At 44.2% G+C, this 16,103-nt stretch overlaps 1 protein-coding gene across 8 annotated transcripts in view; it reads right to left on the bottom strand.

Annotated features, from left to right (window-relative positions):
- Nucleotides 1-16,103, bottom strand: part of CCDC149 (coiled-coil domain containing 149) — a 100,163-nt gene that overhangs the window by 6,236 nt on the left and 77,824 nt on the right. For 5 of the 8 annotated variants that reach the window (XM_067036334.1, XM_067036331.1, XM_067036333.1 and 2 more), the window contains 3 exons: nucleotides 10,656-10,732; nucleotides 9,243-9,275; nucleotides 4,444-4,560 (listed from right to left, as the gene is read on the bottom strand). In XM_067036334.1, coding sequence (XP_066892435.1) covers nucleotides 4,444-4,560; nucleotides 9,243-9,275; nucleotides 10,656-10,732 — 227 coding nt within the window. The remainder of the gene's footprint in view (nucleotides 1-4,443; nucleotides 4,561-9,242; nucleotides 9,276-10,655; nucleotides 10,733-16,103) is intronic. The other 3 variants (XM_067036330.1, XM_067036332.1, XM_067036336.1) reach the window with 1 other exon arrangement.

The raw sequence follows: 16,103 nt of genomic DNA, 5'->3' as shown, positions 1-16,103 counted from the left end.
GGCTGCACGTTACAGTGTGAGAAACACTACAGGTGAAACACACATATGACTATGCCTTTCCCCAGCTCTCAAACCTCCAAAGGCTGCCACCACCCTGAGAACAAAGCCCAAGCTTCTCCTGACATTCAAGACGTTCAGTGACCCAACATCCATTTACCTGCCATGCCAACTCTTCTCCTCGTGTCCATATACTCCAGCCACACCAAACCCTTCGTGGCACCCAGCCCTGCCCTCTGCGTCTTTGCTTACATGGTTGATGCCTCCATGACCATCATTCCTTGATGCGTCAAGATGACCAGCTTCAAGAGTGAGCCCTACCTCCACCTCCTCTGTGAAGCCTGTTTGATTAAATCCTTCCACTGTCCTAATCCCCACGAGGTTGTGTCTGAACCTCCAAGGGAACTTCATATTTTTTACTTTTTTAACCCTTAAATTGTTACTTATGTATAATTAGCTTATAAAACGCACCTGAAGTATAAAATCTTACCTGATTAATTTTTTACCTTTTCCAGTGTTCTATAGTGGGGGCTCAGTAAATAGCTTATTAAATGTTTGAATCTATAGACATATACATGAATGCATGAATAAATGAATATGTTAGTACATATATTTCAATACCACCCATAAATAAATGAAAGCAGTCCTTGAATTTATTTGTTCCAGGTTCAGGTTGCTAAAAGTTCTTAAAATGGCACTTTGAGAAAAGAAGATTTCTAACTCACAAAATCATTTAGCTACATCTGTGGTAGCTCAGGGAAGCAATCACATAATTTTCATACTAACAAATGAAAAAATGTTATAGTGGTTATACAGGAGACACGGGGAAACACGGAGTCAAAATGAGCCAGTTTCCGGCATACTGCAAGAAGCTTTATTCAAAAGGAGTAAATTATGGTCCTTTCTGCGGCTAAATTTTTCACCAACGTGAGATGAATAAACTCCTTCTGGAAATTACTCTTATGAAATTACTTCTTCCAGGACACTTAATAGTATATTCTGGTGCCCCTGAAAAATTAATTAACCTTATCCATAACAACCTAACCCCTAAACCATTTGCGCTGTTTTTACTGTAGGTCAGGTTAATCTTCTCTACCTTAATTTACATCTAAGGGAGGGTGGTCTAAATTACACTGGGGCCTTTTGGTTCGCCGGTCCTTTGCCTTGTGCCATTTTTTTAGATGACATTCTGCTCACGTCCAAATGTATGAATCTTTTTTAAAATGGCAAACCTCTGAGATCACCAGGGAGAACTTTTCAACTTTTGGCGGGTGAGGGGAACGGGGGCCACACTGCTGTCATCATTATAGGTCAAGGCACAGTCACGATAAAGGGGATGGAGTGGCTGTAATTCTCTTGTCTGGTCCTATTGCGGATTTTTTTTTTTTTTTTTTTTCCGAGAAAGCCTAGATTTTCAGAGTCTCAGGACCGTAAACATATAGGGACCAGGCTCTGAGACTGGCTTACGGTTCAACAGCAGGATTTGCCAATCCTATTCTCGCTTTTGTTTATCCAAAAGATATCTAAAAAGTATACTCAAGTAGTGATCAGAAGACAAAAAAAAAGTTACTGAAAATACCACAGCTCTTGAGCTAATAAGGAGGACCTCTGGTTATCTGCTGTGGGAGCAGAATCTTCCTTTAACTCTGTGATTCTGGAATGTTGACTCTTAAGCTGTGGGAGTTTTATTTCTCCTTTGAGAACAGACACATAGCATTGCCATTTCCATAGAAGAAAGATTTCTGAATTGGCTCAGAATTGGAAAATATTATTACCCCCCAAATAGTAATTATTCCGTGCTGCTTTAGCAAACAGAATTAGTATCATTAATACTTATTAATAACAATATACATATCAATAATGATGAGGCAATCAACTGATATGAATGCATTAGGATACAAATAGTGCAGAAAGAAAAAATATTTTCTCTAAAAGAAAAAAACAGTAGCTCTTTGTAGAAAGGATTGCTGGTCTTCTAAAAATGTGTTCCCTCCCCGCTAACATTGGCCCGAAGGGCATATTCATCTTCTTTTGTTAACTGGTCTCTGATGGGCTTTGTCCTCCTGAGTGTGAGCTGCTTTCAGTTGGAATTAATCAGAGATGCAGCGGTGATGAGGGCATCCCAGACACTGACAGCAGTTACATAAATGCTTCCTTGTTGCCACCCGTGCTGGCGAAGGACAGGCTTGGAACAATGAAAGCTAATGATGGAACTCTGAAAGCTATCATTTTGAATCGGGCCATTACTTACGCCACCCTTCTGAAAATCAAGCCAGGCTCAGACTCCACGTCAGGTTAGCAGGCTTGGGCCTGCCCGGAGGCTCAGCAGGCCACAGCAGACAGAGGGCTTTGGATCTCCATGGGGACACTGGATGCTGGCATGGGATGACCATCAGGCAAGACATGTTCCAGACCGCACAGTGGGCTATGGTGTGTTACAGGCCAGCCTTGCAAACAGCCACATGCTGCTGGCTAGAAAGTCACAGCCTTGTCTTCTGGCCAGTGTGGGAACCACACAAGTCAGGGGCTCTCTCCAGGGATTCTTCCCGCATGTACTTGGGGAACCTCTTTGTTGAAATCCTAGACCTGTCCAGGCCTCTCTTCTTACCATTCCATGCACTAATATGAGTGATCTGGTTAGGCTTCAAAACACAGCTGTACAGAAGCAGGAGTGAGCCTTGCTGAACCCAGCTCAGATTAACAGAACCACCCATCTGATCCAAGGACTTAGGATAAATAATACATCCTTAAAGCTGTTGCTTTAAGTTCTAAGTTTTGGGGTGTTTTATTATACAACAACTAACAATAGACAGTTGGGAGCCACTTGAGATTTTTGAGCAGAGTACAACCATGACGGAAGGCAGTGCTCCAGAAGCTTCATCCCACAGCAGCAGGATGAAGATGGGAAGGGAGTAAGGAGATTCTGGGAGGCAGGAAAACCAGGATGGAAGCCTTGCCAAGAAGGTCAAGAGGGCCTAAACCAAGCCAGAGGTGGTAGAAATGGAGAAACAAGAAACTCTGAAGAAATAGTAGCAGCAGACAAGATATGGATGGAGAGGGAAAGTGGACGGTGGTTGATATGACTGCTGGATAGCTAAGCGACAAAAAGGAGAGGAAGCGGGAAGAATTGTGATGTCATACTTGAGAAGTCCATAGAATATGCAGGTGGGAAATTTTGTGCTTTGGGAAATATGGGACTGTAACTCTGCAGACGGGACCCACTGGGAAAAAATTTCAAAACTATTTTCATAGAGGAGTGGTTGAAGGCATGACTCTGAGCAGGAGAAGATGGAGAGGAACTGCAGAAATCCAGGAAAGAAGCATGACACCCGTGTGCTGGGTATATTAGTTATCTAATGCTGTGTAACAAATTATCTCAAAACTTAGCAGCTTAAGACTCAGGAGCCCGGGAGCAGTTTATCTGGGTGGTTCTTGCTAATGGTCTCTAATGTGGTTGTCGTCAAAATGTTAAACAGGGCTGTTGTCATCTGAAGGCTTGACTGTGGCTGGAGAATCTGCTTCCAAGATGGCACACTCACAAGGCTGATGGCTGGAAGCCTCAGTTTCCAGGCCACATGAAGATCATGTAGGGCTGCTCAAGAATCCTCAGGACATGGCAGCCAGCTTCCTCCAGAGTGAATGATCCAAGGTAGAGAGAGCAAGGCAGACTCCACCTGTCTTTCATAACTTGGCCTCACAAGTCACATACCATCACTTCTGCTGTAATCCATCAGTCACACAGACCAATGCTGATACAGTGTGGGAGAGGACTACACAAGGGCACAAATGCCAGGACGTGGAGATCAATTGGGGCCATCTTGGAAGCTGGTAACCACACTGGGGGTGGAGGGAGAAGATGAGAAAAACTCAGAAAGATGTGAAAGATAGTTTAGTCAGGGAAATGAGACTGCCACCTGGGAAGAGATCTGGTTCTCGACCCTGTTGCTTCATCTGGCACCTGAAATGGGCCCTTGATCCCCTTCAAAACACACTGCCTCCAGAAAGTATGCCTGGTAAAGAAGGTTTTTTTTTTTTTCTCCATCCAACTGATTCCTAGACCACTTACCACACTGCCAGGCAATGTGCCAAGATTTCCCTGACGTTGGTACCACATCTCACTGTCTTATAGGTAGGGAAACTGAGGTTGAAGTTACCAGTCCAAGTTCTCCCAGCCAGTGTGATGTGGGGCTGGAATATGAACCCAGGTTGCTCAAATCCTGAGCCCTCACTCTTAACCTCTATGCCACCATGCTGAGAGTGCAGGGATGCTTGTTCTTCTGCAGGAAGCTCCAAACAAGACAAACCCACATAGGCAACAAGAAGAAACATGAGGGATGACCCAACAGTGCCGCAGAAGCTGCAGGAAGGCAAAGGACTGATGTCCTCCAAGCCCCTGTGCCAGGCACAGACCTGGCAAGAAAGAGCAAGAAATCAAGGGCTGCTTACCATCCTTGGGACTCGCTTTGTTCTCAGTGAGCTGCTCGACGAACTTGAGCAGTGGGGATCGCGACCTCTGCGTGGTGGGAAGAGCGGGGTCACCAAACAGTATGGTGTCTTTGCCTCCTGTCATGGAAAAGAGGAAAATGGACATATTATGTCACCACTGGAGTCATGGTCACACCCGTCCCACACAAGGGACAGGCTGTTTGGGTGAACAAGGCACCTTCTTCAATCGCAGGGAGTGCTGTGGGAGGAAAGGTCCAGCATTGCCCTCTCTGCAGTGGGAGGACCCAGCAGAAAGGTCCAGGGCCAGCTGTCTATGAGTCCTAGAGTCTGCTTAGGACATGGCTGCCCACAAATGCCACCGTTAAGGGGTAGCCTGCTATGTCTGCCAAAATCTGAGTGGCTTCGATCTAGGTGAGACAATAACCATGATAACGACAGCAGTAGAGTGCTTTGAGCGCAGGCTCTGGAGCCACGCTGTAGTGCTTGTGTCCTGGGCCCCGTCGCTTGCTAGCTGGGTGGCCTTGGGCAAGTCACTGAACCTCTCTGAGCCTCAGAGCCCTCATCTGTAAAGTGAGGAAGAATAACAGCACCCACCCACCTCATGGGGTGGTGGTGATAAAATGAACTGATTCATGTAAAGCACTTAGGCATTTCATCAGCGCTCAATAAATTCCACACGTTGAAATTATTACTTTATGGCGGAGACAGAACTACCATACACATATCTCTGATTTAATTAGCTTTGGTCATTTAGATCGAATCATAAGTATCTCATAAGGCAGGTAGCATCAGGTTCCCTAAATGATCACAGCTAAACTCTACTTAGGACATAGAGACCTGCACCAGCCAAACCCTTTTATGGATTCACATGAACTCCCTAAGTGGACAGAGAAAGCCTGAGGCAAAGAGAAGGAGGAAAGGAAAACCATTACAACTCTACTTTTGAGGCCATGGCAAGGTATGGGGGTGAGGATCAGGGAAGCGTGGCTTTGAAACATGAGCTTGATGAGCACAGACACGTGGACACAAGACACGTACACAGAAAGTGTTGCTGCCCCAGTGGTGAGGAGAGCCCTGCAGGGAGGATTTGATCCCAAACTCCTGCCCATGAGCCCTGAAGATTCTCTCGGTGGGAACCACCATGCCAACAGCAAAAACCCTGGGGGCCATGGCTCAGCCCACGCTCCAGCCTCAACTGTCTGACTTTGGACGAGACCTTATCTGAAGCCAAGTCACCTGAACGTCTCTGGGGCTCAGATCAGAGGCTCTAAAGTTCTATGACTCTACTCAGTTTCAGCAGAGCACAGAATGGTATTTGGGTCAAGATGTCCACTCCCTTGGATAGCCAGGCGAACCTTGGCCTGTACCTCGGAGCCCTCAACTTGTTTATAATACTACCCTCCCTGTAGGCCGTGCACGTCTTATTAACTTGATTTCCAAGACTGTAGTAGAGAGTTTGGCGTATGGCAGGTGCTTCATAAACAGCTGATAACTGTGCATAAATGGCTGATGCATTCTTGGAAATCCTGATGTCTTGGTGGGCATGGGTGCTTGCAGCTGCCACAGGCAGATAGAGTATGTTACTAGCAGCCATTGGTCTCTGGTTTCCGCTCTATGACGGTCATCCCAGAAGAGAAATTTGATAGGAGCTGACCCTGAAGTTCTCCACCAGCACAGCTATTGTCTCAGGTGGAAAAAGTCCCGAAATCTTCAGGACCACAGTCTGGAGAGGTTTCCCAAGGAGAACCATTTGAGCTATACCTTGGGATATTTTAAGAGGCTCTCAGGATGAAGTCAACCCAGTCAGGTCTCCTCTTGTGCTGCAAAGATAAAATCTAGAAACACCATGGGGAACTAATGGTTGTTATGAAGCCATAGCAGATGCCTCAGGTGGGCTTCTATTGTTTCTCTCCACCAAGGCAACAGTTACTGTCCTCAAGTCAGGGATGGGACTGCAATTCCTGACCCATCTTTCTCTAGAAGGTAGGCTGGAAGCGCTCTAACCTTAAGGGGACTCAGGAAGAGGCACACTGCGCACTCTGTGTCCCAACAAACCTTCCAAGTCCCCTCTGCCCTGTGACCAAGGAATCAGAATTATGGGCGGAGTTGGGAGCTGGCTGCAGCCGAGTGACTAAGGCACCAGGTGGATGGGGCCGAGCCTCGGCCCTTCCTATTGTGAGGAATTCTCTAGGGCAGGATGTCTCCGTGGCTGTTTCCAACCCCAGGGATTATCCGCTCCGCAATGGCTCCTCAGAAACACTGGTACCAGCACGTAAAACTCCTCCAGGAATCTGAACAACAGGCATGCAGACAAGGGAAATAGAAGCCGCCATTCATCCATATCCAGTCCAAGCAGGGGCTGGGGAGAAGTTAAATGCCTCCCTAAATCCCTGCCTGCAGAGATCATTTCCTTATCTGATGGTAAAATGCCAAGATTTGGTTTTTGCAAAATATTTGAAGAATTCAAAGACCGTCCTTAGAAGGCTCTCAGTTTTATTGTTTCTAACTAAACCCGGATTCTATCTGTGTTGACTAAACTGAGCTCTAAACTGATGGTCTGCTATCTCCTAGTTGCACTTTGGTTCTTGGGACTGGGGAGTGGGGTGAGGGAGATCCATGAACCAGATGTGAACCACAACCAATGTAGGTCACACAGGCCCTTCCATTCAACTGGTGTTTGAGTTTCTGGAAGCCCTCCTGATTCCCTGTAACACAACGTCCCTCGTCCCCTTCTCCAAAATGTGCCAGTTACTTTCAAAATGCACATTTTCCTCCTCAGGCTGATGTTGAGAGTGGAGAAGAGAGAATTCAAATAAAAAGCTCAAAGAGCCAGGCTCTGTTCTTGCCAGATTTTTTTCTGGCTTTCAGTATTTATTTTCAGAGCATGAACACGTCCAGGAAATCTCCCCTCAGTCCCCCCTTTCCCCACAAGCATCATTCTCACCTGCAGACTCCAGCAAAAGGCTGGGAGAATGAGGCTGACAGGTAGGGGCTGAGGAAGGTGGAGGGTCTTTCCTTCCTGAAAGGCATGGCCAACCAGCCCACCCCCTGGCTTCCTCAAAATAGCCCCGTGCCTTTCCCACTTCTCAGGGACCCGTTAAACAGTCTGGAGTACACTCTGCTTTCCAGATGATTTTTCCATGTGGGCTGTGACATCTGTTAGACTTGTCTACTTCCCAGCAAGATCACACATTTGCCCCAACTTTATCAGACACCATCAAGAGCTATATATTGTTGGCTGAGAGAGTGAGGAGGGAGGGAGAAGAGAGTCAAAGGAAAATCACAGCATGCTCCAAGTCCAAGAGTAATTCTGCCTTATAGTAATGAGTGAAGGGCTCCTTCACAATGGTCCTTTAAAGTCTCAGGATAGATGGTTCCAGCTTCTGAATTTTTCTTCTCCAATTCAACTTGCTTTGAGAACCGATCGCCAGCTGATCTAATCTACACTCTACACCCCCCACCCCCTGTGTGTGTCCCTCTTCTCTGAATTGTACCTCCCCAGTGCAGGTGGAGCGCTGAAATGAAGATCTGAACACCTGAGTTCAGCCTCTGTGGTCTTAGGTATCACCTAACTTCCTGAGCTTCTGTTTCCTTATCTAAAATGAGGGGATCAGACTAGATCAGGAAAGGGAAAAATGTTTTCTCTCAAATATCTACTCTGACCAAGAGGTGGCTTCTTGGAAAGCAAAGATGGAAGACTGTTTTTAGGGCCACATGTGAGATCAGCAAGGAGTGATGTGATTGATTAGCAATGCCTGCCACTGGCATGAGAATGGTGTTGGTTATTTACATCAAGCATTTGCCATCCTTGAACTTTTTGCTCTCATTTGTCCTTCTAAATCCAGCATTCGATGACTTGTCACATTATTCCCACACACTAACATCTTTATCACTTAATTGATACTTAATTATGTAATATTGTGCTTTCCTTTCACTGTTTGATGCATATTCATCTTACTTCCCTAGTGGGACTGTAGATTCTTGGAGGGGGCGAGGGGCATGTCTAGAATGCCTGCTACAGGATTGAATTCACAAAGCTGATGCTCAAAAAGGTATCAGTATATTATGGGTTGATTTATTAGAGGGGTCACTGATCCTTTCAAGATGCTGGTAAATAAGAGAGAGCTAGCGATTCTCTGGAACCACTGGGACTCAACCCCCTCCAGTTGGCTGAAATCCTATGAATTGGCTCTTACTTGGGGAAAGAAGAGAAGAGAAAAGTGGAATAAGAAGAGGAAAAGGAGGTGGAAGAGGAAGAAGAGGAGGAAGAGGCAGAAGAGAAGGAAAAAAGAACATACTTCCTCTTGCTCTGCTATTCAGAAGGTTAAATGGAGACCACAGAACAATGAGCAGACAGGAGAGACTGGTCTGATTTGCACTGAAAGAGGTCACTCCCCACCCCCCAATCTCACCATGGTTTGAAAATGATCATAAAGTGACACCTCATTGCAACGCCCTTCATCACCGCACCAGGGCAATGCTATTGCCATTACATAAACTGTGTCAGATCAGGGGGAATTGCTGCTCTTTATTTCTGTCCTCCCACTTTGTGCCTATGTGGAGGCCAGACATTAGAACAGACGTGGCTAGGGCGAAAAATCCATTCAGTTACTGCGGTCCAAACTAATTTTACCATTTAATATTTGCTTTGTGCTAATTGAATTCTCTATTTCAATTGGCTGTTCTAATCAGAAAAGTGCAAGGATACATAGAGAATGCATTTCTATTTATTTACATGCAGGGATGATATTAATGCACTGCTATTAGCCACAAACAAAGATATTTCAAATAGAACATACTCCCAAATCCTATGGAAACATTGTAGCTCAGGCCTTCAGGCAGCAAAAAAAAAAAAAAAAAAAAAAAAGGAAAGAAACAATTGTTATTGCATAATAGCCATTCTAACAGTAGACCAAACAACAGCAGAGATAGGAAATTCTCAGCATTCTTTCATTTATTCAACTTCCATCTTTTTACATAAGTTGTAGAAATAAAACATTGTGAAATCTCACTAAGTCATTTGGAGAGAAAAAAAATATCCAGACTCCAGTACAAGCACAGAAATAGCAATCTGACTGCACAAATAAACGATAAATTTGCCTGACTGTGTTGAAATTCAATGCAATAAAAGAAAGGCCTTCAAAGGAGATAAGGTTTTAACTGCATCAAAATGTTTTTGTGCAAAATGGATCATTCAAATCCCCAGGATGGCACTTGCCACTGATTAGGTCTGTTAGGTCTTTTGACATCAAGTTCAAGGAATCTCTACTAAAAATTCTAATTTATGAAACACACTTCCAGGCAACCTAAGGTGGCTATTCAGATTTATGTTAAGAAAACATGTGGTTTTGTCCATGTCCCGGTGGCAATGTTAATTTCTCATCCATTACAAGGAAGCAACCAATATGATTCAAGGGTAGAGAAGGGTTTGTGCAGAAAGGTTAAGTAACTAAAAATATTTGTACAAAGTTGTTTCCAGGGAAAGAGGAGGTGGTGGAAATGATAAATAAGTTTCTGGAGAATGTAAAGAGAAAGAAGAATAGCTGACAGGGGTCTCATGAAGGGGGTATTTTAACAGAACAAATGGGTAAATGTAGCTAATTAAAGTGAAACATCAGTTTCTTCACACCCTGTACAACTGCAAAAAATACTCTCCAGAGGAAGTTTTGATTTTCCATCTATGTAACAAATGGGATGGGGGCGGGGAAGAGAGAAGAGGTTATAAAGTGCATTGGGGATAGACAATTGTTGGTTCTTATATTCATTTTTAGGACTGCTGATTAAATTGAACAAGTCTTTGTAAGTTTGTACATTCATTTTTAGAACTGATTATTAACTAGAATAAATTTTTTTGTGAGTTCCTATATTCATTTTTAGGGGTGATGATTAAATTGAATACATCTCTATAAGACACCTACAGGGAAAAAAATGAAGCAATTTACCATACTCATAAAAGTTAAAAATAAAATATATAGAGACGTATACAATGACAATTTCAGAATTTAGATTAGCAAAACTTCACAGTTCACTTTGCATATTTATTATTTTTTTCTGATTTCCTCCAAAATGATGGCTTCTAAGTTTAAAACACTTGTAGATTTCTCAGCAATGATCATCAAATAAAAGAACATTAAAAAGGAAAAGTCTGCTCTGCAAATGTTCAAAAAAATTTTTTTTTCATAAAAAGAAAATTTTCATGAAGTTCTACTTACCTGGAAGACTCCACAAACCAGAAACTTCCAGAGTTCTTAATTTTTTCTCCAGTTCAGCCACCCGATTCCCTAGGATTCTGGAAAAGGGGAGAGAATGACAACAGACACCAATGCACATCGATCTAATTAGCTCTCAGGGCTGTGAGCAGGATATTTGGGAAGCCCCCTAGTGCCCTAATAGAGAGAACATGTTTTGAGACTTAAAAGATATATGCTAAAAACTGTGTGTGTGTGTTTGCTACACACACACATACTCTATTGAAAGTACATATGAAAATATAAAGTGAATAATTAAAAATGATTTTAAAATTACTGAAATGTTGCCATTCAAGTGAATCTTCTCCCACAAAGGTAGCTGCACAGCCAAACAATGATTCTACCATTGCCCAGACATTTGCTCAATGCTAAAGATGACACTTAATTTTGAATACTCTTACAAGTATCACACCCTGATTCTTTGAGGTTGGATAGGAGTTTCAGAAACAACTAAGTCTAACAAATAATATGGAAGAACATGCTTGGTAATGTTACTTAGAGGTAATAAAATAATAAGAGCTGCCTTCTTAGACCTAAACTATGGCTTACAGATGTCCATATCCTTGATATCTAGCATAATGTCTGGTAGATGGTAGGTGCTCAATAAATATATTTGATTAAATAAATGCTTTCCTTTTTTTCATGGTTTGTAATGATCTCTGGAGAGAATTAAAAAATAGGCATATCAAAAACTTTTCAGAAATTACAAAATCACTAGAATAATTACATTGCCTTCCAAGGTGACCATTCTGACTCACTGTGATGTATAAGATCTAGAATGTGTATTTGAACAGATTACTCTGTTTACTTGGAAGCCAAACTTTGTCTATATGCATGGAAAGACACAAATGTGGGCATATATTTTCCCCTCCTTCACTCTACACAAAATTAAATATAGTTGGGAAATGATTTGATAGTCAACTAAAACTTCAATCATTTTCCATTGGCCCAGAAATTGATAAACCAGTCTTTATCTTTGGGGGATTTTCTTGGCATTGCTGTGCTAAAATGATGTGGAAATCACCTTAATAGCCAAGTTTCAAATCCTTTCAGCAGGAGAAACCAGAACGCCAGAATCGTTCTTCTACCTCTCTTTATATTCCAGACATAGCTGCACACTCCCACATACATACCGAGACATGAATATGTATATATCTGCACATATATATGTGGCTTTGAATTCATCCTTATTTTACCTGAATTCACTTGAGGCGTCTTAATTAATATTCCCTTTGAGTTCACAGAAAACTCTTTGACGTGACTCTATGTGGTTTTGTTCATCTAGGTACTCAGAGTTTTCTTTTCTTCTTTTCCTTAAGTCTTAAATTCTGCATAGTCGTTATCAGTTACTTTCAATTTTCACTCTATGTGTTGGGTCTATTCTGCTTTCATGTCTCTGACCCCTCAATAAACACCTCTTTTCGTAATCTCACTTTCAATATTTTGCTCAGACCCTCTGATCCGAGCTCCCTTTTCACCAGCTGATGGGTCTGAGATGCAATCACAGCAGTGTTCAAGTTGATGCCTGCTTCTTAGCAAGATCAGATCATCTGTAAGTGGCTGCCTCTTGGAAACAAAAGGTAAGGCTTAACTCTTCTGTGGACAATGAAGGATGCCGTCAGGGCAACATTCAAAGGCGTGGCGCAGAGACATTTGGCTGCATTTTTTCTGATGGTCCTGGATAACGCAGCCATGTCTCCCAGAAATGCGCTGAGGTGAATTTGTTGGGGTCCCTAACAACCTACTCTTAGGGACTCTGCCTAAGTTTTTCAGGGCTGACTGCTTTCTTCTTTAGCCTGACATAAGCATCTGATGCAGGGCTGGAGGTGATAAAATGGACCCAGCAGAAGTTGTGGTAGTAGTAATAGTCACAATAATGACATCAATAACAATAACAACTACACTACAGTTAACACAAATAGTAACTAATCTTTCCTGAGTCCCAGGTCTGAGTCAGAGCCTATGCCAAACACCTACTAAATATGCATTTTTGTGTGTGTGTGTGTGTGTGTGTGTGTGGTACGCGGGCCTCTCACTGTTGTGGCCTCTCCCGTTGCGGAGCACAGGCTCTGGACGTGCAGGCTCAGCGGCCATGGCTCATGGGCTCATGCCGCTCCGCGGCATGTGGGATCTTCCCGGACCGGGGCACTAACCCATGTCCCCTGCATCGGCAGGCGGACTCTCAACCACTGCGCCACCAGGGAAGCCCTAAATATGCATTTTTTAATCTGACCTGACAAAAACTCTGCAGCGTGACTGTATTTTTATCCTCCTTTTACACATGTGAACTCTAACAAACAGAGAGGTTAAGCAACTTGTCCAAGGACACACAGTTCATCTCAAAGCTGTGTCTTTTCCCAACCCCCAGTGTTCTCACCCACCACAGTCGACTCCTCCCATTAGAAAACAGAGGCAGGGAAGTTAGTTAACCAAAACCACATGTAGGACTCAGCTGGTGATGAGCCTGGATTTTTAACCTATACCTCAGTTTGCCTCCCAAGTGCATGCTCTTAACCAATAACCCCCTAATGGCACTAGAAAACCAGCATTCTCACACCTAAAGCAAGTTCTCTTTAAAACCGTTCATAACTGATATATGGATGTAGCCATAGCTGGACTTGCAAAATATAACCCAAGATACTTCAAATGACAGAGAGTCTTCTAACTGGCCTCACACTGAACAGATATGGCAGGTGGTCCACTGAATGTTGTGTGATGCAGCCCACAGAGAGAAGGGGGTTATCTGAGTCTCAATAGCTGGCAGTATTCATAGATGGAGACAGTAGAAGTACAAACAGGGTCTGTTCAATGAAGTTCAACCAATCCAACAATTATTGAGGCTGTAGGGGACACTGAAGAGAAGCAGACCCTGTCCCTACATTTAGGGACTAAAATTCTGGTGGGAGACAGACAGATGTACACAAGTACAGTACCAGTGGAAGGCTTTAACAACAGCTGATATCAATTACTTGTTCTCTACCAGGTATTACTCCAAGCCTTGCACAAATATTATCTCCCTTAGCCCCTTGTGACAATAGATGAGGTAGCTCTTGTTACGTTTATTAGAGGCCAACTAACTTGCCCTGGGTGACACAGCTGGTAAGTGGAGGGTCCAGAATCAAAACCCGAGCCTGGAAATACACCAGTCCTTCAGTAGAACTGTGGAGAAGATGTGAAGATTAAATGAAAGATGAAATCAGAGCGGCTTGTAGGGACCGAGATCATGAATGGTCTCGCTGCCATACTGAGAATGGTGAGACTTTTATTCATTGGCCACAAGGAGATATTGAAGGGTTGTAAGCAGAGAAGCAGCCTAAGGAAGTTTAGGAAAACTGTTTTTGATGTGGAGTTGAGAATGAACTGGAAGGAGGATGAGTTGAAGCAGAAAGACCAGTTAGGAATGTGTTGTAGTGGGCAGTGATGATGATGGCTCAAAGGCGCCAGAGGGGATGCAGGGAAGCCAAAGGAATGGAGTGATAACACGGAGGAAGAGGAGCAGTTGGAGGTGCCTATGGGATATCAGGGTAGATAGCTGGACAACTGGGAGACGAGGGGATCTGGGAGAGCAAAGACGAGAGTATACGCTGGGGGTGGCTCTGCTCCCCAACAGAGTGTGAGAAGTCAGAAGAACAGAGGACCAGAGCACCACCTGCGGAAGGTGAGAAAGGACCAGAGAAGCACAGGTGGAGAGGGAAGAGGAGCGCCAGGGCCATGTGGGGAAGGGGAGAGAAGGTTCCCAGTGGGGCAGCATGGTCAGTATCGTCTTATTCTAGAAGGTGGTCACACAGGATGAAAAAGGCCACTAAGGAGACATGCCCCACCCTTGAGAGAGCTGTTACAAGACAGAGGAAGGGGTGAAATCCCTTCCTGGTGAATCCAAGTGACAGGGGTGGGAAAAGCAGCCTACCAGAAGGTTGAAGCAGTGAATATAGATGACTCTTCAAGTAGTTTAGCAGGGAATCCAAGGAGACAGCCAGGTAAGTAGCCTGAGGCATAAACAGGCTTGAGAGAGGGTTTTTTTTTTTCTTTTTGAAGGACGGGGGAGATTTTAAAATAAAGTTTTTATTTAGCGGTGGCTTGGTTTAGGATAGAGGAGATTTCAGCATATGTCTACCTAGTAGTCTAGAAAAATCCTCCAGATGCCAGGCTTCTAGAGAGATTTTCAGTAGTAATTTCTGATGATAGCAACACCACAGGAAATCTGCAAAGACGGAACGAACCCAGGAGCCGGCCACCACTGTGCCTCTGTCCTCGCTCCCTGGACAACACATCAAGCAAGAATCTCTGAGTGAGGGTCCTGGGGGGAGCCCGATCCCAAAGAGGGAGAGGTGGCCATGGCCCCCTGCAGACTGGAGAGAATTGTGCCCCCCTACCTCCACCCCAGGGGACCTTCTTTTGAATCTCTGCTCTGATCCCCGACAACCCCCGCTGCTTCCAAGACCTTGAACTTCCAAGGTCTTGAACTACCACTGGCCACCACTACCACTACCTTGAACTACCACTGGCCAGGGAGTGGGGAGAGAAGTGAAGAGTTTTAGGCAAAGCACAGAGGGTAGTGAAAGGCCAGCGTATCCTCACGTACGAACCACCATGGCTGTCACCCCAGCACTGGCAGAGTGATGGCTTGTTGGGAAGGGCTGGAGGACCAAAGGTGGTGTGCTGTGAGACATAACTCTTAATGTCTGTCTCTTCAAGATATGGGAACATATGTATATGTATAACTGGTTCAGTTTGTTGTAAAGGAAAAAATAACACACTATTGTAAAACAATTATACTCCAATAAAGATGTTAAAAAAAAAAAAAAAAGTCTGTCTCTTCATTAATGCTTTGCCACCTGTTCTAAGACACGTGAACCCCGTCCCTTCTTTAACCATAGCTAGACAACTGCAAACTCACAAGAAGTCCCTCAAGCAAAATGCTTATTAATTGAACTTCCTCTCAAAATATAAATTCCTAGGTTTATTCACCAGTTCTTTGAGATGGCTCCCATTGGGCCTTCTCATCGTGGGGCGGGGGTAGAGGGTGGGTGTGCATGTGGGGAGGGAGTAGGAGGGTAAGCGCCAGGCGGTGGAGAGCCAGTAGGGAGTACACTCTTACAGAACAGAACACCTGTATTCCTACTTCTAATGCTCCAGCCAAACAAAGCGATTTTTTTTTTTTTTTTAAGATGTTGGGGGTAGGAGTTTATTTATTTATTTATTTATTTATTTTGGCTGTGTTGCATCTTTGTATCTGTGTGAGGGCTTTCTCTAGTTGCGGCGAGCGGGGGCCACACTTCATCGTGGTGTGCGGGCCTCTCACTGCTGTGGCCTCTCTTGTTGGGAGCACAGGCTCTAGATGCGCAGGCTCAGTAGTTGTGGCTCACGGGCCCAGTTGCTCCGCGGCATGTGGGATCCTCCCAGACCAGGGCT

The sequence above is a fragment of the Kogia breviceps genome, chromosome 6, assembly GCF_026419965.1.
Source record: "Kogia breviceps isolate mKogBre1 chromosome 6, mKogBre1 haplotype 1, whole genome shotgun sequence".
Taxonomy (NCBI): domain Eukaryota; kingdom Metazoa; phylum Chordata; class Mammalia; order Artiodactyla; family Physeteridae; genus Kogia; species Kogia breviceps.
This window is presented reverse-complemented; position numbering and strand designations above follow the sequence as displayed.